The sequence below is a fragment of the Lissotriton helveticus genome, chromosome 7 (genome assembly GCF_964261635.1).
Source record: "Lissotriton helveticus chromosome 7, aLisHel1.1, whole genome shotgun sequence".
NCBI classification, from domain to species: domain Eukaryota; kingdom Metazoa; phylum Chordata; class Amphibia; order Caudata; family Salamandridae; genus Lissotriton; species Lissotriton helveticus.
The window spans coordinates 1,587,852,588-1,587,880,139 of record NC_136068.1 but is presented as its reverse complement, the minus strand read 5'-3'; the positions used below and the strand labels follow the sequence as shown (position 1 = coordinate 1,587,880,139).

The following is a 27,552-nucleotide window of genomic DNA, read 5'->3' as shown; positions in this document are numbered from 1 at the left end:
CTTCCACATGGTCACACTCTAGCAGATCCTTCCTCTCCTTTTACAAAACTACTTCCTTGCCACTATAGATCTCAAGGATGCCTATTTCTACATTCCCATTCACATAGCTCACAGAAAGTATCTCAGATTTGTACTGGACGGTCAGCACTAACAATTCAAAGTACTCCCATTCGGAGTCACAACAGCACCAAGAGTGTTTACCAAGTGCTTGGCGGTGGTAGCAGCACACTTATGAAGACAGCACATTCACGTCTTCCCATTACACGACGACTGGCTCATAAAAGCCAGCTCATACAGTCCGTGTGTACAACACTCTCACACCACCATCCAATTACTCCACGACTTGGGGTTCACAGTAAATCACACCAAGTCCCATCTGCAACCGTACCCCATACAACAATATCTTGGTGCCAAAATAAACACCTCAACAGCGCTAGCTTATCCCTCTCCTGCCAGGATAACAAATATGCAAGCTCTTCTAACAAAATTCCAACCGCAACACTCTCTTCCAGCTCGAGTGTTCATGCAACTCATAGGAATGATGGCCTCTTGCATATTCATAGTGCCTCATGCAAGACTACAGATGCGTCCTCTTCAAGAGTGCTTAGCAAGCCAATGGAACCAGGCTCCAGGTCAATTAACAGACCTAGTGTTGGTAGACGGTCGGACTCACACCTCTCTGCAATGGTGGAGCACCAAAAACCTTTCCAAGGGGCCGTTCCTAGAGCCAGTTCCTCAAATAGTCATCACAGTGGACGCATCGCTCTCCGGCTGGGGAGCTCACCTACTGCAGCACACCATGCAGAACAGGTGGACACCGCAACAAAAGTTACTCCACATCAACCACACCTGGAGTTACTAGCCATATTTCTAGCCTCAAAAGCATTCCAAAAGCAGATATCTGACAAAGCTATCTTAGTCCGCACGGACAACATGACAGCTATGTACTACATAAACAAACAAGGAGGGACACACTCTCTGCAACTCTGTTAGCGCAGGAGATATTGAGATGGGCTATACATCTAAACATTTGTCTCTTAGCCCAACATGTGCCAGGGGTACAAAACACCAATGCCGATCTGTTAATCCGTCGGACACAACAGATCCACGAGTGGGGACTTCATCCACAAGTTCTTCAACTGTTCTTTCAGATGTGGGGACAACCTCAGATGGACCTCTTTGCCACCCACAAAAACGCCAAATGCCCAAGCTTCGCCGCCAGATAACCACACCCGCTGTCCAAAGGCAATGCGATATGGATGAACTGCTCCGGCAAATTTGCGTATGCTTTTCCACCTCTCCTACTGCTTCATCTAGTGGTGCGCAACCTACAGCAACATTCCCGGACTCTCATTCTAGTTGCTCCAACTTTGGCCAGACAACCGTGGTACACCACACTGCTGCACCTTTCTGTGGTACCGCATCAAAAGCTATTCCTGTCTCCACGCTTCCTAGCCCAAAACCATGGAGAGATCAGACACCCGAACCCAGCTCAGCACAACCTAGCAATGTGGCTCCTGAGGTCCTAGAGTTCGGTTATCTTAACCTTCCCCCTGACTGTATGAACGTTATTAAAGAAGCTAGACGTCCCACCACTAGGGCATGTTATGCAGCCAAGTGGAAACGTTTTGTAATGTACTGTCATAACGACATCAATCCTCTAGATGTGTCTATTCAACACATCGTAGGATACTTACTACACCTCCAAAGATGTAACTTGGCGTACACATCTATTTGACTGCATCTTGCTGCCATTTCAGCATACCTACAAAAAAGACATCTATCACTTTTTAGAGTACCTGCCATAAAGGCTTTTATGGAGGGCCTCAAAAAGAATAATTCCTCCCAGAGCGCCACCTTCACCTGTGTGGAATTTAAACATTGTCCTCACATGATTAATTGGGGCCTCCCTTTGAACCCTTACATAAATGTGAACTACAATTCTTAACTTGGAAAGTTGCTTTCCTAGTAGCTATTACTTCTCTAAGAGGAGTTAGTAAGCTACACGCATTGACCATTCAAGAACCTTTTCTGCAAATGCATCATAAGGTTGTTCTCCGAACCAATCCTACATTCCTTCCAAAAGTCCATAAATGTGAACTACAATTCTTAACTTGGAAAGTTGCTTTCCTAGTAGCTATTACTTCTCTAAGAAGAGTTAGTGAGCTACAAGCATTGACCATTCAAGAACCTTTTCTGCAAATGCATCATAATAAGGTTGTTCTCCGAACCAATCCTAAATTCCTTCCAAAAGTCATTTCGCCCTTCCATCTCAATCAATCTGTAGAGCTGCTCGTATTTTTCTCGCAGCCACAAACAGTCGCAGAAAGAGCTCTTTATACCTTAGATGTCAAAAGAGCATTGCTTTACTACATTGAAAGAACACAACCCTTTCGTAAAACTAAATAACTTTTTGTCTTTCTCACCACCACACAAAGGCAACCCTGTATCAAAATCTGGGATAGCTAGGTGGATTGTCAAATGTATACAGATTTGCTACCACAAAGCTAAACGTACGTTATCTGTCCCTCCTAAAGCCCATTCTACAAGAAAGATAGGGACTTCCATGGCATTTTTAGGGAACATTCCCTTAGATGATATCTGTAAAGCAGCTACATGGTCTACACCGCACACATTCACAAAACACTATTGTGTAGATGTGCAAACTAAACAACAAGCTACTGTGGGCCAGGCTGTACTCAAAACACTGTTACAAAGTACTGTAACGGATACGGGTGGTCGCCGCTAAGGATGGATACTACTATACAATACAATCTATGCATAGTGTGTAATCTGCAGCTCATATTCCTCTAATGGAAAATGCTACTTACCAGTATGCATCTTTTCTTGGCATGTAGAGCTGCAGAGTTACACACGGCCACCCGCCTCTCCTGCTACCTTTGTCTGGTCCAGTATTATCTTATAGATGCAGCTTACATGAGCATCCTTCTTGTTTCTTACAGTGTAAAATGTTTCTCTAGTAAAGCAGATACTTATCTGCTCCATCATTGTAATGGGGCCCTTTTATGTATGATGATTAGAGCTAGATTGTCAGATTTGTTTCATGCGGAAGCTTGGCTTTTGGTCTTAGTTGGTATTGTTTGAACACAGTAAATGTTGCCTTAATCTTTCTAAATGTGTTTTTGGAACAACAATTGCAGAAATATTTAGCTGTGTGAATTTAATGTAGATGGCAATTGTGGGTGGGGAGGGGGAGGGGGGAATTACAAGTACCTTGCTTACTTTTGTGTTAAGAACTGTGTGTTTACTGGTTCTGAACAAGGCGTTGCTTTTTAAAGCGAGATGCTGGTGGTCCAGCGATTTAGACCACTGTCGGAAACCTCTTTACCTGTTGCTTCTCTCTCTTCCTGGCTCCCTCCCTCCCTCCCTTGTCTCCTTGTTCTTCTTCCACTATTTCTGGGCAAGGTATCCCCATCTCTATTTGTCTTCTCTCTTTCCTTCTCTGTGCCTTTCAATCCTTTGCTACCCTATTGTCTTGCTTCACATATTTCTAAAGCTGCCTCTCTCAAGCACTCTCTCACTCCCAGCGGTTTACCTTGCAGGTATTTACATCTTGGACCGACGGTTCCGGGGTCTAGACGACTCCTGCACCCAGCTCACCTCCTTCCTGTACAGCTTTTGCCAGCAGACGAGACGGCAGCGTATCATCCAGCGCAACCGGACGGAGCGTCTGTCAGACCTGCTGGACTGGAAGTATCTGGGAAGGGTAAGAGTCGAAAACTGCTGGCTGAGTGAGAGATGGGCAAGGGAGGCGAGGGAAGGACCCTGATAGCCGAGTGTCATGGTATGGTTAATTGATGAAGGTGGCAGAGTGTGAACTGACAATTGAACAAAAGAGAATGATATGGGATGGTCTATGATCCGAGCGGGTCCGGAAGAGTAATGGAGTAACACTTAGCTTGAGAATAAGCGAGCCAGTATGAAAATGAGCGGAAAACTGCAGGGTAGGGATGAACAAGTTCATCAGAGTGCTGACTGGTGAGCAAATTACATTTGCAAACAAGACTGCGGAGTTTCAGGGTGACTAAGGAACTCTCTGAATGTGAAGGAATTGAGAAAGGAGAGCAACCTTCTAGAGTTAATTCTCTGTGGGAGTGGACAGATGTGAGACACAACACGAAGCAGATTGAGGATGGAAGACTTCAAGTAGTAGCAGGGAAGGGTAAAGGAATAAAACTGCAAGAAGTGTTGCGACTTGGAAGGAGCAGAGATTACCACGATGGAAGAGACCTTACTGTAAGTCTTGAAAATAAACATGCCTAGAACAGGATGGTATTCCGGTTTTAGGAAGTCCAACATCTTGGAAGACTTTGACATTGATCCTTATCTGGAATCCAGGGGTTTGGGACTGGTTCTGTAGAGCGATTCCAAAAGATTTTAGAAGGTCTGGAATAGATCGACCAGGCATTCATCGTTGAGTTTGATTGGGAAGTTAATAGACAGGCATGTCAGGGGTCAGAGGGGATTACACCAGAGATATCAAGGGTAGTACTAAAGCATTTATATGTAAGATTGAGTTCTGATGTGTGGCTGTCTGCTTATATCTTACAGTATTATATGTATGCTCGACACATGTCTCTTGCCAAAGCGTTCCCGGACAACTTCACCTATGAGCCACATGAACCCACCGCAGTAAGTACTGCACTCTCTTTCTGCTCTGTTGCCTCCTATTGCAGAACTTTGATAGTAGACTTGTCTTACTCTGTGAAAAGGATCTGGACTCCTTAAACTATTGTCACATAAATGCCTCAAAAACCCTGTCTTCTGAATGTCGTAAATATATTGCCTTCTGTTTGCCCCAGAAGTGAAAGAGCAGCTGAGTAATTTTAGTAAACTTGTTCATACAATTTGCTTTGAATTGAGGCGGTAACCTTTTTGGGTGGGGGGGTGCTTTCTCTGGATGGTGACCAGAGTTTGTTTGATTAGTTTATAGTTTTTTACTGTCACTAGCTGCTGTAAACATAACAAACAGGTCCCATCACTTTGTTTATTCTTTGTGTATAGACCTTAACCCACCATCTTTTTATGTGCAATAAAACATTTGACACGTGCCTGCATATTGGCATGGATGATAAATCATGTGTCTAAAACTGTTGGGATGTATCTTATGTACTTCATGCGCCATGGTTTAGCAGTTCATGAAAGCAAGCTCAACATTTAACACTTAGTTATCCTTACTTTCCATGGTCACAACCCTCTAAAGCCACAGCTGTCCTGATGACCTCCAAGGAGTACTCATCAGTGATGCATTGTGACTTTGTTGAGATGTTTTAAAGCTTTGCTATCTGGTACCATTTATTGATAGAGTAGCTAATGTCACCTGCTGATGTTGCCAGACAGCCTTGTGTGCCTGAATCCAGATTTCGGTTGCCCTGGTTATGATTATTTACTGGTTCACTTCCTTATTGTTAATTAGTACGGGGTTGCACATGGTCAATGAGAGCCTATTCCTTGTATGTTTCAGGCCCAAGGGTTCCGGTACCCACGTCCTGCATCCGTCCCACCATCCCCATCGCTGTCCCGCCACTCCAGCCCACACCACAGCGAAACAGAAGAGGATGAGGAGCGCTACGACGAAGAGGAGGAGGCTGAAAAGGACCGTCAGAACATCAAGCCTCCAGCCATGGCCGTGGTAGGGCCTGTTCCTGAGTGGAGAAAGCGTTCCAAGAAGGGATCTGTTGACACCAGCAATGCCAGTACCTCAAGCAATGCCAGCAATGCCAGCACACCCACCAATCCCAGCAGCCCAAGCGACTTAAGCAGTCCCAGCAGCTCCATTCTAGAAGAGAGAAACTAGGTGTGCCCATCCTCTTGTTGGTCCTCTGGGGCTTGTGAACGGTTATTATGGAGAACCACACTGGAACAGAAACTAAGTGGCATTAATGGATGTTCCCATCTATAGACCCTTGCAGGGCATTTGTGGAGCCAGTGATCAGAGGAGTTTTGCACCATTGTTGCTTTTTTTGTCCCCATCCACTTGGCACACTGATCTTGAACTTTATTTCGCACTGTTCGGTTCTGATCCTTCTGGTTGTGTGTTCAAACTTTCTTGCTGCTGCTTTCGTTCCAGCTGCTCAATATCTGAAGGTGTTTAAAATCAGTTCAGAAAGCATCCTGGATTCACAGTTTTATGATACAATCATTGTAAATTTAGACCATGCACATTTTAGGTTTATTGCATGCTCATGCCTGGAACATGTTTCTCTTCCTGTAATGCTACCTATTTGTGGAATGTTGGTTTACTCAAACCCAGATGTGATCAAAGTCATGTTAATCATATGAAACGCGGATCATGCACCAAGTATTGCTGTATATGGCAAATCAGACTAAGATTAGAATTTACACCAGTTAACCGAAGCACAGAAGAATCTGAATATGATGTAGGGTAATTCGAGCGTGGAATGTGTTAAGCCTCCACCATTGCCAGAGACTTTAATGTTATGAGAGTATTGGAAAGTAGATTGTGAAGATGGTCTGAATCTAGATGGGCAGTGTCTAACAAGGAAGTAACGTCAAGAATTGGAAGCCAGGCATTTGTCCAAATCTCTGCTATGTTAAAGCATGAGTTTCATTGGGTGACGCTAGTTGAGCTATACATTTTGAATGTGCAGTGATTGTTCGAGCACGTTCGAGGGACATCCTAAAGCAAACATGCACAGAATAGAATTCGACATACTGTATCAGTTTATTGTTGTGTGGTTTGGACTAGCAGAGGAGCTGTGTTCCTTGCAGGTGGCAGGCCACCTAAAGTTCAAAGCACAATGGTGGCTATGGTTTCGGTACTTACTCTAAAAACAAATATTAGGACCTGTTGAAGTAGGGCTCCATCAGAGGAAGCACTGTTTCTGGCATGTTTTGGACAACTATTGGTCCTGTTTTTGCATTCTGTAAATAGGCCCGTATTGCAGTGTCTTCACCCATGTTAGACTGACTGAAGGCAAGAGATCAGCCAATGAATTTAGTATCAGTTCACAGGACATTGATGAACCTCTTTAAAAGCTGGTGACTTTTTCACTTACACTCTTCGCCAACAAATAATACGTTTGGAACTGGTGTGTTGTTGCTGTCACATAGCATCTTGCAGATTTACTACAACGTCTCTCCAGCAGGAGGAGGTGTAGTAAGTAGTGCAGAAATGGTGCATGTGGGCAACGCCGTGATCTCTGAGCAAAGTTACTTTAGGGGATAGTTGGGTGGAGGTCACCAGTAACGTTCTGGCTTCTCTTGAAACCTGGCTCCAAAGAAAATCTTTTGGTGCAACTCATGAGTTGTCTCGTAGCGACAGCCTGTCATTACATGCTGGCTATTAGGGAGTGTTATATGCCCCTTGGTTGTCTGTGTCCCTTTGCCTTGTACGCTCAAGCAGAGCAGTATGCGGTTGTGTAGACTTCTCGTTGACTGCAGAATCTCCGCCTATCCACATAGTTATTGTTGAGGATGGTTCAAGGGCACTGGTCTAAGTGATCACGTAGCCCTGTTTCTCCAAGGATAGAGGTGCTTTCTCTGTCTTGAACTATCAGAACTTATTTCATAACTGCAGTAGTCTTTGTGGGGGTGGCATGCATTTGTTATGTCCAACACACCCTCTTTTACATAGCACGCGGGTACCATAGTTTGTGCCATGAGATGAAATCCTTGAGATGTTCAATTCTCTAGTATTGCTACCTCAGAACTATTGTTTTTCTTTCAGCATAACTTTTCAACTGCCAGTGATCCCATTATTATTGAATCTGTGGTTCCCCTGTCTTTCTAGTTCTCTTGGAATCATGCAAACCGAGTACAGAGCCCACTATGTTAGAGGCCCGTTAAGGACCCTTTTCCTCCCATAATGTGGGGATGGGCTGGTCTTTAGAATTTTTTATTTTTATTTCTACAGATGTCCACTATCAATCTGGACTATTCCCTGTCTTACTCCACTTGCTAATTTAAATGGTCCATTCAATTGCAATCATGGATAAATAACCCGGTTGCACCCTACAATCTACCCTTCTTGGATCATATTTCCACTGAGCAGCTTCGTTGGTACCCCATGGCAGTGCAATAGAGTATAGGTGGTTATCATTGGACATTAACAAGGGTAGTGTTCTGAATAAGAGACTTTGCAGCTATCTAGCACTGAACAATCCAGCATTTATTACATTATCACTGAGTTTGTGTGACTTTTAGTCAGTAAATATAACTGTGAACATCATGTTTCTGACACCTCATTGTTGACTTTCTTTCGAATGCGCTTCCGACCCTTTCCTTTGAAACATACAGAGGGTCTTCCAGAGTGCCTCCCTCCCTGTGCCACAGAGATCTTGCAGAGCTCGCATACATCTTCCGCTGTAAAGTGTGCTCATTTCCTTGGGTGTGTTATGTGTATTATGTCAGTGTGTGCAGATGTTGATGTAGGAAGAAAAAAGAAACCCATACGTTATCTGAGGTCATTGGGAAAAGAGAAAAAAAAGAGTATTTAAGAATATAAAAATAAATTTTATGATTTCAAAACACCAGGTTCTATGTGGTCATCTGTCTAGCCAAAGCCATTCGAAGTCTTGTGTGTTTTTTGTTTTTGATTATTCATTGAGCAGGAACATACACTCCAAAAAGAGGATCTTGGTTTTCAAGTGAAGTATAGAAAGGTAAGATACATAGCACTATAGTAAACAAAAGCTAGTAGGCAAAAGCCTTGTATTAAGCCTGGTTTGTGCCATGTGTAGCTGTAGATATACATGCACTGCAAACTCATGCCATCTAGTGTTGGGCTCAGACGTATGCATCTTGTTTTTCTTCAAAGAAGTCTTTTGAAGCACAAGGTATAGTAACTCCTCCTATGACTTGCATGGGCATCACCTCTATAGTTAAATTGTTTACATCTGCTGTCTGGGTCGTATGTACTTTGCCTGGGCTCTAAAATGCATGGTTTTCTTTGTCGGGCCTCCTGAGTCCTAAATTCCCCAGCGAATCTAGTTTTTCATCGCCTCCATCGTTGACCCTCCATCGGATTCAAGTCTTAGTTTTATCAACACCCCTCTTAGGCCTCTTCCGTCGGATCTTGCGCTCAACAATGTGGTGGAAAAAACGCCAAATCCCTACTGTATACACTGCCATCACTAGTACTTGTGGACAGATCAACACACAGTTTGTAACCCTTGTCCTGTCGCTTCGGCATAACAAGGTCTCCTGCTCTGCTTGCCTCACCTTCTGCTCTAAAAAGACCATCCGTAACTGTTGATCGCCGGCCTACTTGACACGCCGTAAAACAACACTTAGACGATGATACCCCCAACATCTTTGGAGAAAACATTGAAGCAGAGGCAGGTTGCATCCTTCAGCCAGGAACCAGATTCCCCCTTGTACTCTGAGGTGCCGGACCTGCAGTCCACGCCAGGCCAACATCCGAAGATGGCAACTGTGTGTACTAGTTCTCTGACCAAGTCACATGCCACCCCTCCAGCAGCCAGGCATTGAGGCCTCAATTGGGGACACACAGCCATGGAAGTCACTGACCTTAGACTTCAGGGCCGATTCCAGTCACGGCTCCGAGCAAGCCATCCAAGACCCAGCCCACCTCAATGCCAACCGCTCTATCAAAGACCTCTGGGGTCTCCGCACCAGATTTGGCTGGCTCCTCTGAGCCAAAACAATGATAGACGTTGAAGAGAAACAGCCTTTTTATATTTTAACAATTTATAGAGCGGCAAATACCCAAGGGTGTCTCAGCGCTATGGACTGTAAGGATAGCGGGAAGGCTTTTTATTGCTCGAATAGCCAAGTTTTCACTTGTTTCCTAAAAGATAAGTGTTGAACTGGTCTTAATTTGTAAAGAGAGCAGGTTCCAAAGTTTAGCCGTTGCCACTACAAATCTTCTGTCGGCCCAGTTAACTTTGTTCTGGGAACAATAAAAAGGTTGGCGGCTGCGAAGCGTAAAGCTCTGCTGGACGCATATGCTTGAAAAGCTTTTTTCAGATATTCAGGCCCTGTACCATGAACTGCTTTATAAGCAATACATAGCGCCTTCAATTTTGTTCTTCTTTTTATGGGCAGCCAATGGAGTTGGCGCCTAACACTGGAAATTGGCTTAAACTTTGGAGTACCTGACAATATCCTAGCGGCTGCATTCTGTATCCGTTGCAGCCTGTTCAGCACATTTTCTTGTGCATTAATTAACAGGCCGTTACAGAAATCAACTCTTGACATAACTAGAGTACTAATGAGTTTTTCCAGCACTCATCGGGAGATAAGGTAGCAATTTTTTTGTATCTTTCTTAGAACGTAAAAAAAACGAAGAAGCCACCGCATTGACATGCTGTTTAAAAGTGAGGCTCCCATCAAACATGACGCTTAAGTTTCTGGCCTTCTTAACAGGAGTAGGGAGCACTCCCAATTCCTCTGGACACCATGTCGGAGACCATCCCGGAGTTAGCTTGCCAAAAAGCATTACCTAAGTCTTGCCCGAATTTAATTTAAGGCAATTGTTTGCCATCGATGAGCTGATGGCCAGCATGCCATCATGAAAGCCTGCCGCCACTGCCTCCCCATCTTTATGCACCGCTGGCACAAGTTGCATGTCGTCCGCATAGGACGTGAGACCCATTCCAAAAGTCTTTATTACACTTGCTAAGTCGGTCACATATATATTAAACAGGGTCTGGCTCCGTGACGATCCGTGCGGAACACCACAGGGAAGAGCAAAGACTGATGAGTACTAATCGCAAATGCTGACTGAATTGAGTCCGTTCTGAGAGAAAAGAGGACAGAAGAGCCTTGGCCCTTCGTCCGACACCTAAGGCTGAGACACGGTTGATTCAAGGTGACATGATTAACCGTGTCAAAAGCTGCTGATAAATCCAGAAGCACCAGGACTGTGGCACCTCCTCTGTCTAGCACCATTCTGATTTCATCTGATGCTTTGATAACAGCAGTCTCCTTGCCATATCCTTTCCTAAAGCCAAATTGGGTGTCATCTAGCAGTTTATTCTCTTCTATAAACTACATTAACTGGGTATTCATAATTTTTTCAAAGATCTTCGCTGGAAAAGGTAAACGTGCGATTGGTCTGTAGTTTTTAGGTTCTCCTGGATCAAGATACTTTTCTCTAGCAATGGTTGAATAATCGCCTTTTTCCATATTGAAGGGTAGGGGCCTAAGCAAAACATAGCATTGCGAATGCTCATTAAATTAGTGCCTATCCGGTCCGAAATCGTTTTTAAGACTGACGGGGGGCATGGGTCAGACGGGAATCCTGATTTGACTGTCTTAATCAGATCAGTGACCAGTTCCATGTCTGACCCATGAAACTGGGGGACTCTCCAATCATGTTATTGTCATCTAACTGGTTCAAATCCTCTATAGGTGTATTAAAATTTGAATAGATATGGCCCACCTTGTCTTGGAAAAAACTGGCTAATGAATCACGAAGTGATTGGGAGGCTTCTTTGATAGTATTGACCACTGGCCCTGACCGGGTGGAAACTACATGAAAGTTGTTTACTGGAGTTTTGTGCTGTTTCTATTGTTCTGGTATAGTAGTTGCTTTTTTCTATAATTATGAGACGTTTATACTTTGACAGGGCTGCTTTATAGCGTGTTTTCTCCAAGTTGCTGTATTCTTGTCGCCAGCGTTTTTCCTGATTCCTGCAGTGTTGTTTCTCTAATCTAAGTGCCCCCATAAACCATGGCGCTGAAGGAGTCTTCCTGTTTTTGGAAACTGCCTTGTAGAGTACCAATTTGCTATTCAGAAACAAATCGAGAGTAAGGAAACAAGTGACTTGTCCTCTTCCCTAGTACTGTATTTATAAACAAAATTGGACAAGTCTTTCTTCTGGTTTTCAAATATATATTTCTGGCGCTGTCGGTTTTCGCCAGAAATATATATTTGAAAACCAGAAGAAAGACTTGTCCAATTGTGTTTATAAATAGGGTACCAATTTGCTAAATGCATTTTGAAGCCATTCCGTATAATTAGTTGCAGCTAATTCCGGGTCTAGCACAACCTCTGGTTGAGAATCTACTAAATTTTGTCTAAGATGGATTTGATTGATGCTACTCCAGGCTCTAAATTGTTCAGAGAGAATGGGATTGGTCTGCATAGAGACAGGCTGTAATATCCTGATGTCAAATAGTACGGCACAGTGGTCCAACCATGTCAGAGGGTGAACCATTCTTATTGAAATGTGAACGCTATTTGTGAACAGACCATCACAGACCATCTAATGTGTGCCTGGCTAGGTGGGAGGAATCAGCCCCTGTTTCCGTAATGAATAGTAAATCAAGATCATAATTATCCAACAAATCTGCAATCTCATTTATGTTTAGGGAGAGAACTTGCATTGATCAGAGCAGAGTGAATCTTATCCTTCTTCTTGCCCAATCGGCCTTCCGTGGCAGACTCAGATGATCGGTAGCTGCCGATTCTTCTTCAATGCCTTCAAGAGAAACTGTACTATCGACAGGAAAGACTATTCATTCATCCCCAGACCCGGAAAGTCACTGCAAAGCATCCACCGAAGGTGCAGGATACACTCCCTCGCGGGAAACATCATTAACAACGAAGGCAGTACTACGCGTAACGTTTACAACGAGGCACTTACCACGTAAACGTCTTTCAAACGCGTATGCCTTCAACGATCGTATTTACCACGAAAAAAAAAACCGAAGGATTAAAAAGGGGGGTTGGGGGGGGTCTCCCCCCCCATAAAAAAACGATCCCGCCGTGCCGAAAAAAAGTGTCATAAGAGAGGAAGCGGAATAAACTTCCGTTTCCTCTTTATGACGTAAGAACGACGTGGCAAAGAAGATGAGGGGAAAACGAATTCCGTGGTAACGCATGCGTGGAAAAGGCATGCGTTGCAACGGAATTCGTGGTAACAACATATAACCCTCCCTCGCAAGAGGAAGCTGACCTTTGAAGAGCAACTAGCATTGCAACTCCCTCCACCTCCAAAGCTTGAGTGTCAAGACAGGGGCACCTGCCCATTGACCTCCAGACCTGCTCTGCCCTTGCTCATCCCTCGATGACTAGCTGATAAAGAGTGTAAGCAAGCAGCAGTGTTTGGCTCACACATAGATCACCTTGTATCTCCTCCACCATCTGGGTTTCACCATCAACATGGGCAAGTCCCACCCCTATAAATACAGCCCGTCCTAGGGGCAATACAGAACCCATTCACTGGTAAAGCTTATCCCAGCCCCACACGAGTCCAAGCCTTTCAGCACTGACTGCCTCTTTTTCACTCAAATTGTCCGCTAACAGTGAGAACAGTGATGTGCCTCCTCGCATTATGGCCTCATTCATCACCATTGTTTCCCACACCCTCTACACGTGTCCATTCCAAGAGTACCTGGCAGCACAGTGGTCATAAGCAGAGGGTCTATGGGAAGATCTAGTGTTTATTTGGATCATCACCCATCGCTCTTTGCAGTGATCGAACAACATCAACAATAATCAGTGGTAATGGTCAACTGTTGGACTGGGTCTAGAAAAGGCCTGGCACCACAGCGGACTCTTCTCTCACAGGCTGGGGAGCGCATCTACAGGCTATTACCGTTCAGGTTCGGTGGACCACCGTTCAGTAGATCTTCCACATAAACTGTCTGGAGTTCATCTTTTTCTGCTACCCACAACACAAGACAGTCCTGATCAAAACAGACAACGTGACTGCCAAGTATTACCAGCAAAAACAGGGGGCACACACACTCCCCAACTCTCTGCGTAAGCACAAGCCATTTGGTTTTGTGTGATCCACCACGGAGTACATATGCTAGTGGAGTATCTTCCGGGAGTGGCCAACGACTTTGCAGACATGCTCAGCAGGAGGCAGCAGCAAGTCCACTAGTGGGAATGCCACAGTGAAGTCCTGCTCCCCCTATTTCTAAAGTTGGGAGTTTCCAACATAGATCTGTTAGCCTCATCCAAAAATGACAAATGCCCAAGCTTTGCCTCTAGGTTTGCACACCACAGTCCACTGGCAATGCACTATGGATGAACTAGTCGGGGGCATCTGACAACACTTTTCTGCCTCTCTCACTTCTTACATATGCGATTTGGACGCTTCGACGGATCTCCCCCACTCTTGTCCGAGTAGCTCCCATGTGGGAAAGGCAGCCATGGTTCACAAACCTCTTCTGTAGTCCCTCTTGAGAAGCTCCCCAACAGCCGGACCTTCTTACCCAAAACCAGGGCACACTCTGGTAGCCCAATCCCAGGCCCTGGGTATCTGGCACCTGAGGTCCTAGAGTTTTGCTACCTCAGTCTGTCACCTGAGTGTATGCCCATCCTCAAAGAGACTCGTCGTCCCACTACTCGAACCTCCTATGCATCAAAGTGGAAGAGGTTCAGCCACTACTGCCTACCCAAACACAGTGATCCACTAAAGCCACAGTGCAGGGGACCTTGTTACCTTATTTCACTTGACACGTTCGGGCCTGGCTTACACATCCATTTGTTTACATTTAGCTGCAGTGACATCATACTTATAGAACAGTGAACACTAGTCAGAGTCTGTCATTAAAGCAATTATGTAAGGACTTCTTATTTATTTTAAGGTTTTATATAGCGCTGGCTTGACCCGGAGGTATCAGAGCGCTTTACATGAGCATCAGATCATAGTTACAGGTTACATCGTTACAAAGGTTACACAGTTATTAGAGCATGGCAACATCGTTACTTGTAAGGTCGAGATAAAACAATAAGCACATATACGTAAGGGGAAAAGCAGGCAAGGGAAAAGATTCAGGGGAGGGGTAATGAGGGGGGAAAGACAAGAGAAGGGTGACGGACACAGCATGGAAAGAGGAGGGGAAGGGCGACGGGGACACAAACCGGTAGATGAGTCAAAGCAACGTCCAAAGTCCAGTAAGCTGTGATCCCAGGGGAAGTGGTATCACTTCTCTAGCTCTGTGTCCGGAGGTTCCCTTTACGCAGTGGACTCTCTCAGAGGGGTCTCTGAGACTCCAAGGCCTACATACTGGATCCTTCCCCAAAAAGGGGAGAGGGAGTGCTTTGGCAAGGGGTGCCATACCATACCTTAGCTGTGAGTGGCTCCCTTGGTGCAGTGGACTCTCTCAGCGGGTTTGCTGAGACTCCAGAGTATAAATATTGGATCTTTCCCCAACAAGGGGAGAAGGAGTGCGTAGTCAAAGGTCACAAAGGACAGGGGGCTAGGCAGACTAGCAGGCAAAGTGAGAGATTCAGGGGAGAGGGGATAGGAGCTAGGGAAGTAGACAAAGAGAGAAAGAGTACTAAATGAGAACAAATTTAAATTAATGAGTTATTATATAGCGCTGGCTAGACCCGAAGGAAACAGGTCTTTACATGAGGAACAATAATGTTGCAATTTACATCTGTTAAAAATTGCATAAGTATCAATAAAAGCATTTAAAGAACATAGGGGACAAGGTGAATGGTGCAAGGAAGGGTAAGGGGATAGGGTAAAGGGGTAGGAGGAAGATAGGACGTAGAGATGAGGGGAAAATCTGTCCAAGGTGTCTGGCTGGGTAGGTGATGGTGGGGGAGGGGCTGGGAGAAGTCCACAACCCATCTCCTCTTTAGCTATATGGTAGCTCCACCGGGAATCAGCCAAATCGATTGGTCTCTACAGTCTGGGGTAAGTTCCACAGGTTCCAAGTCCTGATGTGTAAGCAGGTTAGGGGATAGGTTCATGGTCTGATCAATGTCCAATTGTTGTCCCAGGGAAGTAAAACAACGTGAAGGGGACCACTATAGAAGCCATCTTGGGGTCATGCAGGGGACTGTACTGTACACTGGTGGCCATCTTGAGGTCAGGCATCTGGCAGTTAGTCAATTTCCAGGACAGTGGCTGCCAGAGAATAACAAATCCAGCGTGCACATACCACCATACGCACAGACATGCACAAGCACATACAAATGTGGGCACACACTCATATGCGCCCATACGCACACACACAAGCACATAGTCAGGGACATCCAAAAACAAAAGTACACATAAAATCCCATGCTCTAGTACAAAAACACCCAAGTACATGCACACGCAAACGCCATCACATGCACAGACATGCACAAGCACACACAAATGCGCTCACACTATCATACACGCAGAGACGCGCGCGCACACACACACACACACACACACACACACACAAACAAGCACACATACAGAAGCTACCAAAAACACAAGCACACACACAATCACAAGCTCCAGAACAAAAATACCCAAGGACGTACACACAGGTACATGCACACACACACACACACACACACACACACACACACACACACACCATCACACGCACAAGCACACACAAATGTGCGCACACACTCCTACGCGAACAGAGGGCGCACACAAGCACGAATACAGAAGCATCCACACGCACAAGCACACATACAATCCCATGATCTAGTACAAAAACACTCCAGTACATGCACACACCATCACACGCATACATAAGCACACATACAGAAACATCTGCGCGCACCAACACGAGCACACATAGAATCACATGCTCTAGTACAAAAACACCCAAGTACGTGTCCACACCATCACACGCACAGCCATGCACAAGCAAACAATCCCCGTGGGTCACTGGTGCACGTCGCTGGCTTGACTCTGGGCCTACTCGCAAGCGTGATGGCACCAGGGTAGTGCTACCCCCTTGCGGGTGTCAATGTGGGTTCCAGGGAAGTTTGTGTTGTGGTCCTCTATCAGTACAACCTTTGCTCAGGAGCCAGTCTGTTATTGGATAGTGTCTAAATATTGGTGCTGAAAAATGATGAATGACTGCGGGCCGTTACCCGGTATAGTTCTTGTCTTGTCCACACCTGTACTATGGGTTCTTCCCGTCTCACACCTCAGTCACTGATACCATGGACTTAGTATGTTTGGCCTCCCACACCGTACACCCAGCGGGGGCCCTGCAGGATAACACTTTAAGGCATCCCTGTGTATGTGCCTCTTGGGTAGGAAGCCCTGATGTCAGCAGATTCTCAGGATACACAGTACGATCCTGCTCATAGGGCTCCCATTTGAGCCTCTTCATTCTTGTCCTCTCCAATTTTTGTCTTGGAAGTATTATTTTTAGTCGCAATCACTTCCCTAAAACGTTTGGCCGAGATGCAAGTTCTCACACTGGAAGAGCTCCGTACAACTAACCAATTGTCTGGTTGAGGTGGAAAGGAGGGATCACCTTGGGTAGAAACCATTTGAACTCCTGGTGTTCTTCCCACACCCAGACTCCGTGGCAGTGAAAGACTTTCACACAATAGATTTAAAGAGGACCCTCGTATTTCATTGATAGAACAAAATAATTTTGTAAAATGCAACACTAATCTGTCGCCTACTCTAAACCACACAAAGGCAGTACCATTGCAAAACCAGGTGCTGCTCGCTGGCTAGTCGTGTGTTCAAACATGCTACAGCAAGGGAAAAAGGCAGCTTCCTACTTCATCAAGGCAGCATTCCACACACAAACAAGCAGCCTCCATGGCCTTTCTGGGTAATATCCCAATAGTTGATATCTGTAAGGCAGCTACCTGGTCCACGCCACACATGTTACTGAACACTACTGTGTGGATGCCCTCGCATGACATCAGGCTCAAGTAGGCTAGGTTGTACCACTTACACTTTTTCAATCCTCTGCAATATCCTATGGCTAGCCACCACTTTGAGGGTGAACTGCTTTACATTCTATGCATAGTATGTGGATCTACAGCTCCACACACCATGAACTAAAAATTTTACTGGCCTTATAAGCGTCTGTTCGTGGCATGGAGTGCTGTAGATTCACACGCACCCACCTTCCTCCCTGGAAGCCTTTGGCTGTTGCAGAAATCTTTTTTTTAACTTTCTTTCATACATTTTCTCCTTGCATGATCCTCATTCTGCATTTTCATGCTACGTCGATGCACATTCTCATTACCAATCATAGGAGGAGTCCTTAAAACTTGCGACTCAAACTACTTCGTCGAACGTCTGAGCCCAACACTAGATAGCAGAAGTATGCAGAGTATGTGCATCTACACCACCACATGCCACAAACCGATGTTTACAGGGTAAGTAACAGTTTGAGGCATGTTTGGCTGTAGATACACATGCTGTACACCTCTGTGCCATCTAGTGTTGGGACCGGATATGTGCAAGTTGTTTTTCTTTGAAGGCTTTCGAGTCACAAGGCTCAGTGGCTCTTGCTGGTAATGTGCATGGTCATCAACTGGATTGTTTTCTTTCCACTGCCTGGCTCAGACGTGAGCTCCAGTACTCCAGTTTGACATTGTCGCGGTTCTCTTTTCGGTCGGTCTGCCCGGGTTCACTGCCTCAGTCGGTATTGTAATCGATCACGGCTTCCTTCTCAGTCTTGAGGTCCTAATTTGCAGCTTTACTTGAGTGGTGTTCAGGGCGGCCATGTCCCCTCATGGAATTCGTCCTTTTGGGCCTACTTCGTTCTCCTGGTTGGGTCTCTACCATGCCTCAATGATGGTGGAGCATACGCCCTTCCACTGTTGCCCTCGCTGCCATGCAAAGTACCTTTGGACTGACCTTTCAGGTCTGTAATTTGTGTCTGTCACCTGAGCACTACGTGGCTGCCTGTGATACCTGTTGTTCCTTCAGCTCCCAGAAGAACCCCCAGGACCGTCGGGCTCATCTTCTAGAAATGTCAATTAGGAGCACAGATGTCACCATTGACTTGTTCAACACCGAGAACTCCGAGGAGGAGCACCATCCACAGCCGTTGGCCGCAGATTAGGAAGATTTCTCCCCAGACAGCTTTGGCTCTGGTCTAGAGGTTGAGAATCTCATCTGCTCAGCAAGCTGTAAGTATGGTACCACGCCCCCTCAACACCACCTGTATGTCATGTGGTCTCATTCCAAGGGCAATCCAGCCACTCTAGAGCACCTGAGACAGGCCGCCGGGCCATCACTGCCTTTGGGCAATGCTTCGGTTCCGATCCGCATATCGGGTTCAACACCTTTGATGCTGGATTGGAAACAGTCATTGGAGCTGAAACCCTTTGCGTCGACCAACGAGGCCAACCTCAGTTCGGGCTGTGTCAAACGGATCCTCTGTAAACTCTGAGAGGAGATTGATGCTCGACAGAGACAGTTTATTATTCATGCCCGCAAATGCCAAATCCCCACCTGCTTTCCGAAGTCTGCTGCTCAGCCATCCAAACGCTAGCTGGAGATCCCAGCTCCACCCAAGCAGCGCAAGAAAGCAGACCAGGTGACCAGCCCTTTGCCTTGCACACACCCATCATCTCAGCCTGCTCCACATCACTCACCTGCCCTGCCTGCTTCTCCAGGGGACCCCTCTACAGTACATCTCAGGGGTCACCTCATTCTGACACGGGTGGGGGTGGTCATTTAGAAGAGGGGGGACACCTTTCACACTTCCCCTGAAGGGTGACCGCTAGACTCCTATGATGCAGACCCACCAGCAGACACCGTTCCCAACTTGTACCCTGCCCACCCCACCCCTCTCCTTCCCTCTGGACCACTCCACTTACTCCCACAAACTTGTTGGTAAGCCTGCCAACTTCCATAATGGGGTTCTTCACACTGAACCTCTAGAGGGAGATTTTCTATTTGAGACCCTCTCCTCCACTGCACCACCTAATACCGCACCATGTTCAAGATCATGATGGGACATACCCCTGACATTTTGTAAGACCCTTACCCTGCTAAGGTCATTACACACAGAGTGGAGAAAAGATCCACGGCCTTCCCTACTGACCCCATTAACATTTGTGGACAGTGCCAACCTGACTCCCTGGTTGTTACTACTGCCCATAAGAGAACCAACTTCCAAGGTACTGGTGATGCCTCTCCAGATAAGGAGAGCAAGCATATAGATGCTGCTGGTGAAAGGGTGGCCAACCATTGTCGTATTGCTAATTCCATTGAGCTACTCTTCAAATATGACTGCGCCCACTTGGATGAGATGGAGCGGCTCTTCCAACGAAGCACAGGAAAAGGGATTATGAGATCATCTGAGGGGAAACAGATCTCCAATACCACTATCTGCTGCACATTAGATGCCTGCACTGCAGCCAGAGGGGTTAACTCCAGTATCTTTCTGCACAGACGTGCCTGGCTCGTTCTCGCCAGATACAAGCTGGAGGTCCAGCAGAACCTGAAAACACAAGCACAGGTGCACCACACAATAAAAGTTGTCAATGAGAACAAAATATAAAGTCCAAATTCAGTCACTATGTTCTTCATTTTTTTTCTCTTTCTATTCCATTTGCAGTAAATAAAAGTGGAGTCAAACTTATGTGACTCTACATACAGTACCATGGTCTGGATACAGAAGTCCTTGATTTTGGATTAAATATAATCATCGGAGGGGTAACAGCCTTTGGCAAGGAAGCCTAGGACTCATCAACCTTTGGATGTGTTTGACCCACCCAATATTCAGTGCCCTGAAGAAGTCCTGTACCAGGACGAAACGCGTCGGCTGTACTGTGTGTAGAGTCACATAAGTTTCACGACACTTTTATTTACTGCAAATGTAATAGAAAGAGAAAAAAATGAAGAACATTGTGACTGAATTTGGACTTTATCTTGTTCTCTTTGACAACTTTTGTTGTGTGGTGCACCTGTGCTTGTGTTTTCAAATTGTTAGGTTTCTGAGGGAACAAGCATTGTGACGGTGGGTACAATTCAGTGTGCACACAAACCCCGTCTAGTATAGAGGGGATTAGATTAATGGAGGGATAACTGGTTAGGTGCTGTTAATTAGAAGGCTTCACTGTCAGGTTCATATGTTCTTGCGTCCAGCAGAACCTGCTTAACATGTCCTTTGATTGTCAACATCTATTTGGAATGCAGGCAGACCAGACACTAGAAAAAATGTCTAAAGATAGAGACAGCAAATGCTACGAGCGCACTCCAACACCTTCTCCTTTTGCCTCTCGCCCTTTCATGGTGGCTCAAAGACCACCTCCCTAGACGCCTCCACGTCCTACCAGCATTCATAGGCCTAGTAGTCCTCTCCCAGAGGCTACTTTAGGGAATACTACAGAGGCAACTATTCACAAGGCAGAGGTAGAGATGGCTCACCCAAATGAGCTGCCACCACCATCAAAGCCCGACTTGCCTTCCCCCCTGCCTCCTCCCCGATTACACAACACCTATTGGGGGTGCATTCAACAACTCTTTCCCACATGGCAGAACTTCACTTCCAACCAGTGGGTGTTCGACATTATGCAACATAGTTATTGCCTTGAGCTAAATCCCAAGCCTCCCACCATTCCACCTCGTTAAAACAGACCTTTCCAGGAGCATCAAATGCTATTCAGGGAAGCGGTCTAAGGTTCCTTCTCAAAGGGGCTAAATAACCCGCCCCCATCAACCAGCCACAGGGGTACACTTTCTGTACTTCCTAATTCTCAAAAGGACCGTTCCTTCAGACCCATTCTGAACCTCCAGCCCCTAAACAAATGAATTCTCTCGGAGCACTTCCATATGGTTAGTCCTCAGCATGTTATCCCGCTTCTGCAACAAGGTGATTATATGTCTGCTCTCGATTTCAAAGACTGTCTATTTCCACATACCATTGCCACTCGGCGCATCGCCTATATCTCAGATTTGTGGTCAGAAGAAAACATTACCAGGTCAAAGTGCTCCATTTCGGGGGTCACAACTGCCCCCCCCCCCCAGGTATTTTCCAAGTGCCTTGCGGTGGTGACTGCTCATCTGTGTAGATAGGGAGCCCATGTCTTCCCCTACTTAGTTAACTGGCTGATCAAGAGTCCTACCCGCCAGCAATACCGCAAACACACACACATCGCAATCAACACACACAAGTTGGGGGTTACAACACACAAAAATTCCAACTCCAACCCTACCTGGGGGCAATTCTCATCTCAAGCGTTGGGATGGCCTATCTAAGCCCTGCCAGGGTCTAGACCTTTCAAGCACTGATCCTTTTTATCCAGCCAGACGCCAGGTCACAGTACAGTCATGCACAACCTTGGCATGATGGCCTCCCTCATTCCTATAGTACCTCATGCCAGATTACACATGCTACTGTTGCAGTAATGCCTTGCGCAGCAGTGGTCTCAAGTGGAAGGCCATTGGGATGATCTAGCGTTGATCTGCTGTCACTCTCCGCTGTGGTGGAACACCACCAACCTGTTGCAGAAGTGGCCTTTCCTCGACCCAGTTTGGCAGAGGACTGTTGCGGGATGGGGTGCCCACTTCTAGGACCTGACTGTCCAAGACCATTGGAAGTCCAAACACCAGGATCTTCACATAAACTACCTAGAACTCCTAGCCATTGAATTAGCGTTGAAGACTTTCCTACCTAACCTGACTGGCAATGTTGTTTTCATCTGGATGGGTAATATGACAGCTATGTAATACCATCAGAAACAGGGATTTACCCGGTCTCCCCAGCTCTCGCAGTTAGCTAAGAGCATTTGCCGCTGTGCTCTCCACCACAAAATCTATCTTTTTGTGGAGTACCTTTTGGCAATGGACAACGACTTTACCATCCCCCTTAGCAGAATGCAGCAACAAGTCCACGAGTGGGAACTACACCCAGCAAGTCCTCCTCCAGTACTTCCCAAAAATAGATCTCTTTGCCACAAAAGAAAACGCCAAATGCCCATACTTTGCATCCAGGTTCCCACGTCTCAATCAGCAGCAAGCTTTATGGATGAGTTGGTCTGGGATGTTTGCTTACACTTTTCCTCCTCTCCGACTACTCCTCTCACCCTCATCCTAGTGGCTCCCTCATATGCCCGTCAGCTCTGGTTCACCACTCTGCTCGAACTCTCACTGGTTCAGCACAAGTGAATTCCCAACAGGCCGGACCTTCTCACACAAAACCATGGAGAAATCTAGCACCCAGACTCCATGTCTCAACCTAGCGATTGGGCTCCTGCGGTTCTAGAATTTGGGTACCTTAGAGTTCCAGCTGAATGCATGGATATATTCTTAAGGAAGCACGCCAGCTGACCACTCTGGGGTACTGATGTAGTTTAAAACAAATAGACCCTTTACCGGCCACAGTGCAAGACATTGCTGTCTGCTTCACTAGCAGGTTTGCTGGCTAGCTTTTAACTCTTTATGGCTACTTCTGGCTGCCTATCTGTAGAAAAGGCAACTCACCTCGATGCAGGTTTCCAGTCATCAAGGCTTTCATGGAGGGTCTCCAGAGAGCTATTCCCTCTTGTGTCCTACTGGCCCTGACTTGGAACCTCAACATTGTACAAACATGACTCATGGGCCCTCCATTTGAGCACCTCCACCCCTGCCCCCTTCAGTTCCTCTCTTGGAAGGTTGTATTTCTCATTGCCATCCCTATGCATGTCAGTGAGCTACAGGCACTAACCTTAAAATAACCTTTCTTCCAAGTATATAGGGATTGGGTTGATTGCCATACTAACTCCAAATTCCTTCTTATGGTGGTCTTCCAGTTCCACCTTATTCAATCCGTTGAACTCCCCGTCTTCTTCCCATAATCTGTCTCCGTTGTGGAAAGGACTGTCCATACTTTGGATGTAAAAGGAGCCCTCATGTACTACATTAACAGAACTGACCATTTAGAAAAACGCAAGAGCACTGGGTTGGTTTCTCCAAACAACATAAAGGAAAGGCAAAGTCCAAATCAGGCATTGCCAGATGGATCGTAAACTGCATCTAGTTATGCTATGCTAAGGTGAAGTGTACTTTTCCCATTCTTTCTAGGGCCCATTCCACTCTGATAAAAAGGTTTTCCTGGGGAACATTCCAAGCTGACATATGCATAGCACCTACCTACAATTCACAAAACATTACTGTGTGGACGTGCTAGCTCGCGAACAAACCACAACTGGAAGGGCAGTACTCTGTATGCTCTTTCAATCTACTGCAAAAGCCACAGGATAGCTGCTGCTTTTAGGAGATTAAGTTATTTGCCCACATTCACAGGATGCTGAGCTGACCTCGAGGCTCAAACACGGATCGCCAGCTCCAAAGTCAGCAGCTCTGGCTGGTCACATCCTTTGGGGATGCATGTTGCAGTCTCCCTTTGTTCACCTCAAAGGTGCTGCTCTCACATCAGTGGACTGGTTTTTAGGTCGAGCCTAGCGTTGCAGAGCATGCACTGCTCGCTTTGCGAGTCATGCTGTAGTAGGATATATTTTAGAAGTGGTGTGGATGTCATTGGCTGACATCATCGTGTATGGTAAATGCTGGCTTCAGATTGAGAATGAGGCTTCTTAGTCCCTCCTTGTTACGGCCCTGTCTCCTTTTGTGACCGCCCATCAGGACTGGATCTTTACTTGCGGCATTACACTGTCTCCTCAGTCGGTAAGCACTATATGTTTTTCACAATGGCGACAGCTTGTCTGGTATTTGTATTCAGGGTTTTGGCGCGCGGCTGTAGAGCCAGAGAACCAGGTGAGCAGAGCTACTGTAGAGCCAGAGAACCAGGTCAGCAGAGCTGCTCTAGAGCCAGACAACCAGGTCAGCAGAGCTGCTCTAGAGCCAGACAACCAGGTCAGCAGAGCTGCTCTAGAGCCAGAGAGCCAGGTCAGCAGAACTGCTTTAGAGCCAGAGAACCCAGTCAGCAGAGCCATTGTAGAGCCAGAGAACCAGGTCAGCAGAGCTGCTCTAGAGCCTAAGAAGCAGGTCAGCAGAGCAGCTCTAGAACCAGAGACCCAGGTCAGCAGAGCTGCTTTGGAGCCAGAGAACCAGGTCAGCAGAGCTGCTTTAGAACCAGAGAACCAGGTCAGCAGAGCTGCTCTAGAGCCTAAGAACCAGGTCAGCAGAGCTGCTTTAGAGCCAGAAAACCAGGTCAGCAGAGCTGCTTTAGAGCCAGAGAGCCAGGCCAGCACAGCTGTTTTAGAGCCATAGAACCGGTCAGCAGAGCTGCTTTAGAGCCATAGAACAGGTCAGCAGAGCTGCTTTAGAGCCAAAGAACAGGTCAGCAGAGCTGCCTTAGAGCAATATAACTGGTCAGCAGAGCTGCTTTACAGCCAGAGAACTAGGTCTGCAGAGCCGTTGTAGAGCCAGAGAACCAGGTCAGCAGAGCAGCTGTAGAGCCGTAGAACCAGGTCAGCAGAGCTGTGGTAGAGCTTGAGACACATGTCATCATAACTGCTGTAAAGCCGTAGGGCCAGGCCAGGAGAGCTGCTGTAGAGCCAGAGAACCAGGTCAGGAGTGCTGCTGTAGAGCCAGAGAACCGGGTCAGCAGAGAAGCTCTAGAGCCAGAGAACCAGGTCAGCAGAGCTGTTCTAGAGCCATAGAACCAGGTCAGCAGAGCTGCTCAAGAGCCAGAGAACAAGGTCAGCAGAGCCATTGTAGAGCCAGAGACCCATTTCAGCAGATCCGCTCTAGAGCCAGAGAACCAGGTCAGTAGAGCTGCTGTATAGCCAGAGAACCAGGTCAGCAGAGCCAGAGAACCAGGTCAGCAGAGCTGCTGTAGAGCCAGAGTACCAGGTCAACAGAGCTGATGTAGAGCCAGAGAACCAGGTCAGCAGAGCCATTGTAGAGCCAGAGTACCAGGTCAGCAGAGATGCTGTAAAGCCAGAGAACCAGGTCAGCAGAGCCATTGTAGAGCCAGAGTACCAGGTCTGCAGTGCTTTTGTAGAGCCAGAGAACCAGGTCAGCAGAGCGGCAGTAGAGCCTCAGAACAGGGTCAGCAGAGCCGTTGTAAAGCCTGAGAACCAGGCCAGCGGAGCCTCTCTAGAGCCAGAGAACCAGATCAGTAGAGCAGTTGTAGAGCCAGAGAACTAGGTCAGCAGAGCTGCTGTAGAGCCAGAGAACCAGGTCAGCAGAGCTGCACTAGAGCCAGAAAAACCAGGTCTGCAGAGCTGCTGTAGAGCCAGAGAACCAGGTCAGAAGAGCTTCTGTAGAGGCAGAGAACCAGGTCAGCAGAGCGGCTCTAGAGCCAGAGAACCAGGTCAGCAGAGCGGCTCTAGAGCCAGAGAACCAGGTCAGCAGAGCTGCTCTAGAGCCAGAGAACCAGGTCAGCCGAGCCACTGTAGAGCCAGAGAACCAGGTCAGCAGAGCCTTTGTAGAGCCTGAGATCCAGGTCAACAGAGGCTTTGTAGAGCCAGAGAACCACGTCAGCAGAGCCGCTGTAGAGCCAGAGAACCAGGTCAGCAGAGCCGAGCCAGAGAACCAGGTTAGCAGAGCGGCTCTAGAGCCAGAGAACCAGGTTAGCAAGCTGATGTAGAGCCTGAGAACCAGGTCAGCAGAGCCATTGTAGAGCCAGATCACCAGGTCAGCAGAGCTGCTGTAGAGCCATAGAACCAGGTCCGCAGAACCGCTCTAGATCCACAGAACCAGGTCAGCAGAGCAGCTCTTGAGCCAGAGAGCGAGGTGAGGTAAGCCGTTGTAGAGCCTGAGACCCAGGTCAGCAGAGACGTTGTTGAGCCAGAGAACCAGGTCAGCAGAGCCGTCGTAGTGCCAGAGAACCAGATCAGCAGAGCTGCTGTAGAGTCAGAGAACCAGATCAGCAGAGCTGCTGTAGAGCCAGAGAACCAGGTCAGCAGAGCTGCTCTTGAGCCAGAGAACCAGGTTAGCAGAGCTGCTTTAGACCCTAAGAACCAGGTCAGCAGAGTCGCTATAGAGCCAGAGAACCAGGTCATCAGAGCTGCTGTAGAGCCAGAGAACCAGGTCAGCAGAGCCAGAGAACCAGGTCAGCAGAGCTGCTGTAGAGCCAGAGTACCAGGTCAACAGAGCTGATGTAGAGCCAGAGAACCAGGTCAGCAGAGCCATTGTAGAGCCAGATTACCAGGTCAGCAGAGATGCTGTAAAGCCAGAGAACCAGGTCAGCAGAGCCATTGTAGAGCCAGAGTACCAGGTCTGCAGTGCTTTTGTAGAGCCAGAGAACCAGGTCAGCAGAGCGGCAGTAGAGCCTCAGAACAGGGTCAGCAGAGCCGTTGTAAAGCCTGAGAACCAGGCCAGCGGAGCCTCTCTAGAGCCAGAGAACCAGATCACTAGAGCAGTTGTAGAGCCAGAGAACTAGGTCAGCAGAGCTGCTGTAGAGCCAGAGAACCAGGTCAGCAGAGCTGCACTAGAGCCAGAAAAACCAGGTCTGCAGAGCTGCTGTAGAGCCAGAGAACCAGGTCAGAAGAGCTTCTGTAGAGGCAGAGAACCAGGTCAGCAGAGCGGCTCTAGAGCCAGAGAACCAGGTCAGCAGAGCGGCTCTAGAGCCAGAGAACCAGGTCAGCAGAGCGGCTCTAGAGCCAGAGAACCAGGTCAGCAGAGCTGCTCTAGAGCCAGAGAACCAGGTCAGCCGAGCCACTGTAGAGCCAGAGAACCAGGTCAGCAGAGCCTTTGTAGAGCCTGAGATCCAGGTCAACAGAGGCTTTGTAGAGCCAGAGAACCACGTCAGCAGAGCCGCTGTAGAGCCAGAGAACCAGGTCAGCAGAGCCGAGCCAGAGAACCAGGTTAGCAGAGCGGCTCTAGAGCCAGAGAACCAGGTTAGCAAGCTGATGTAGAGCCTGAGAACCAGGTCAGCAGAGCCATTGTAGAGCCAGATCACCAGGTCAGCAGAGCTGCTGTAGAGCCATAGAACCGCTCTAGATCCACAGAACCAGGTCAGCAGAGCAGCTCTTGAGCCAGAGAGCGAGGT

The 27,552-nt window shown here is 47.1% G+C and overlaps 1 protein-coding gene across 1 annotated transcript in view; it reads left to right on the top strand.

The window, feature by feature from the left end:
- GYS1 (glycogen synthase 1) overlaps nt 1-8,513 on the top strand; it is a 228,707-nt gene extending 220,194 nt beyond the window's left edge. The window contains exons 14-16 of the mRNA XM_078655153.1: nt 3,564-3,727; nt 4,573-4,653; nt 5,486-8,513. Coding sequence (XP_078511279.1) covers nt 3,564-3,727; nt 4,573-4,653; nt 5,486-5,818 — 578 coding nt within the window. The 3' untranslated portion in view covers nt 5,819-8,513. The remainder of the gene's footprint in view (nt 1-3,563; nt 3,728-4,572; nt 4,654-5,485) is intronic.
- Nucleotides 8,514-27,552: the final 19,039 nt, after the last annotated feature.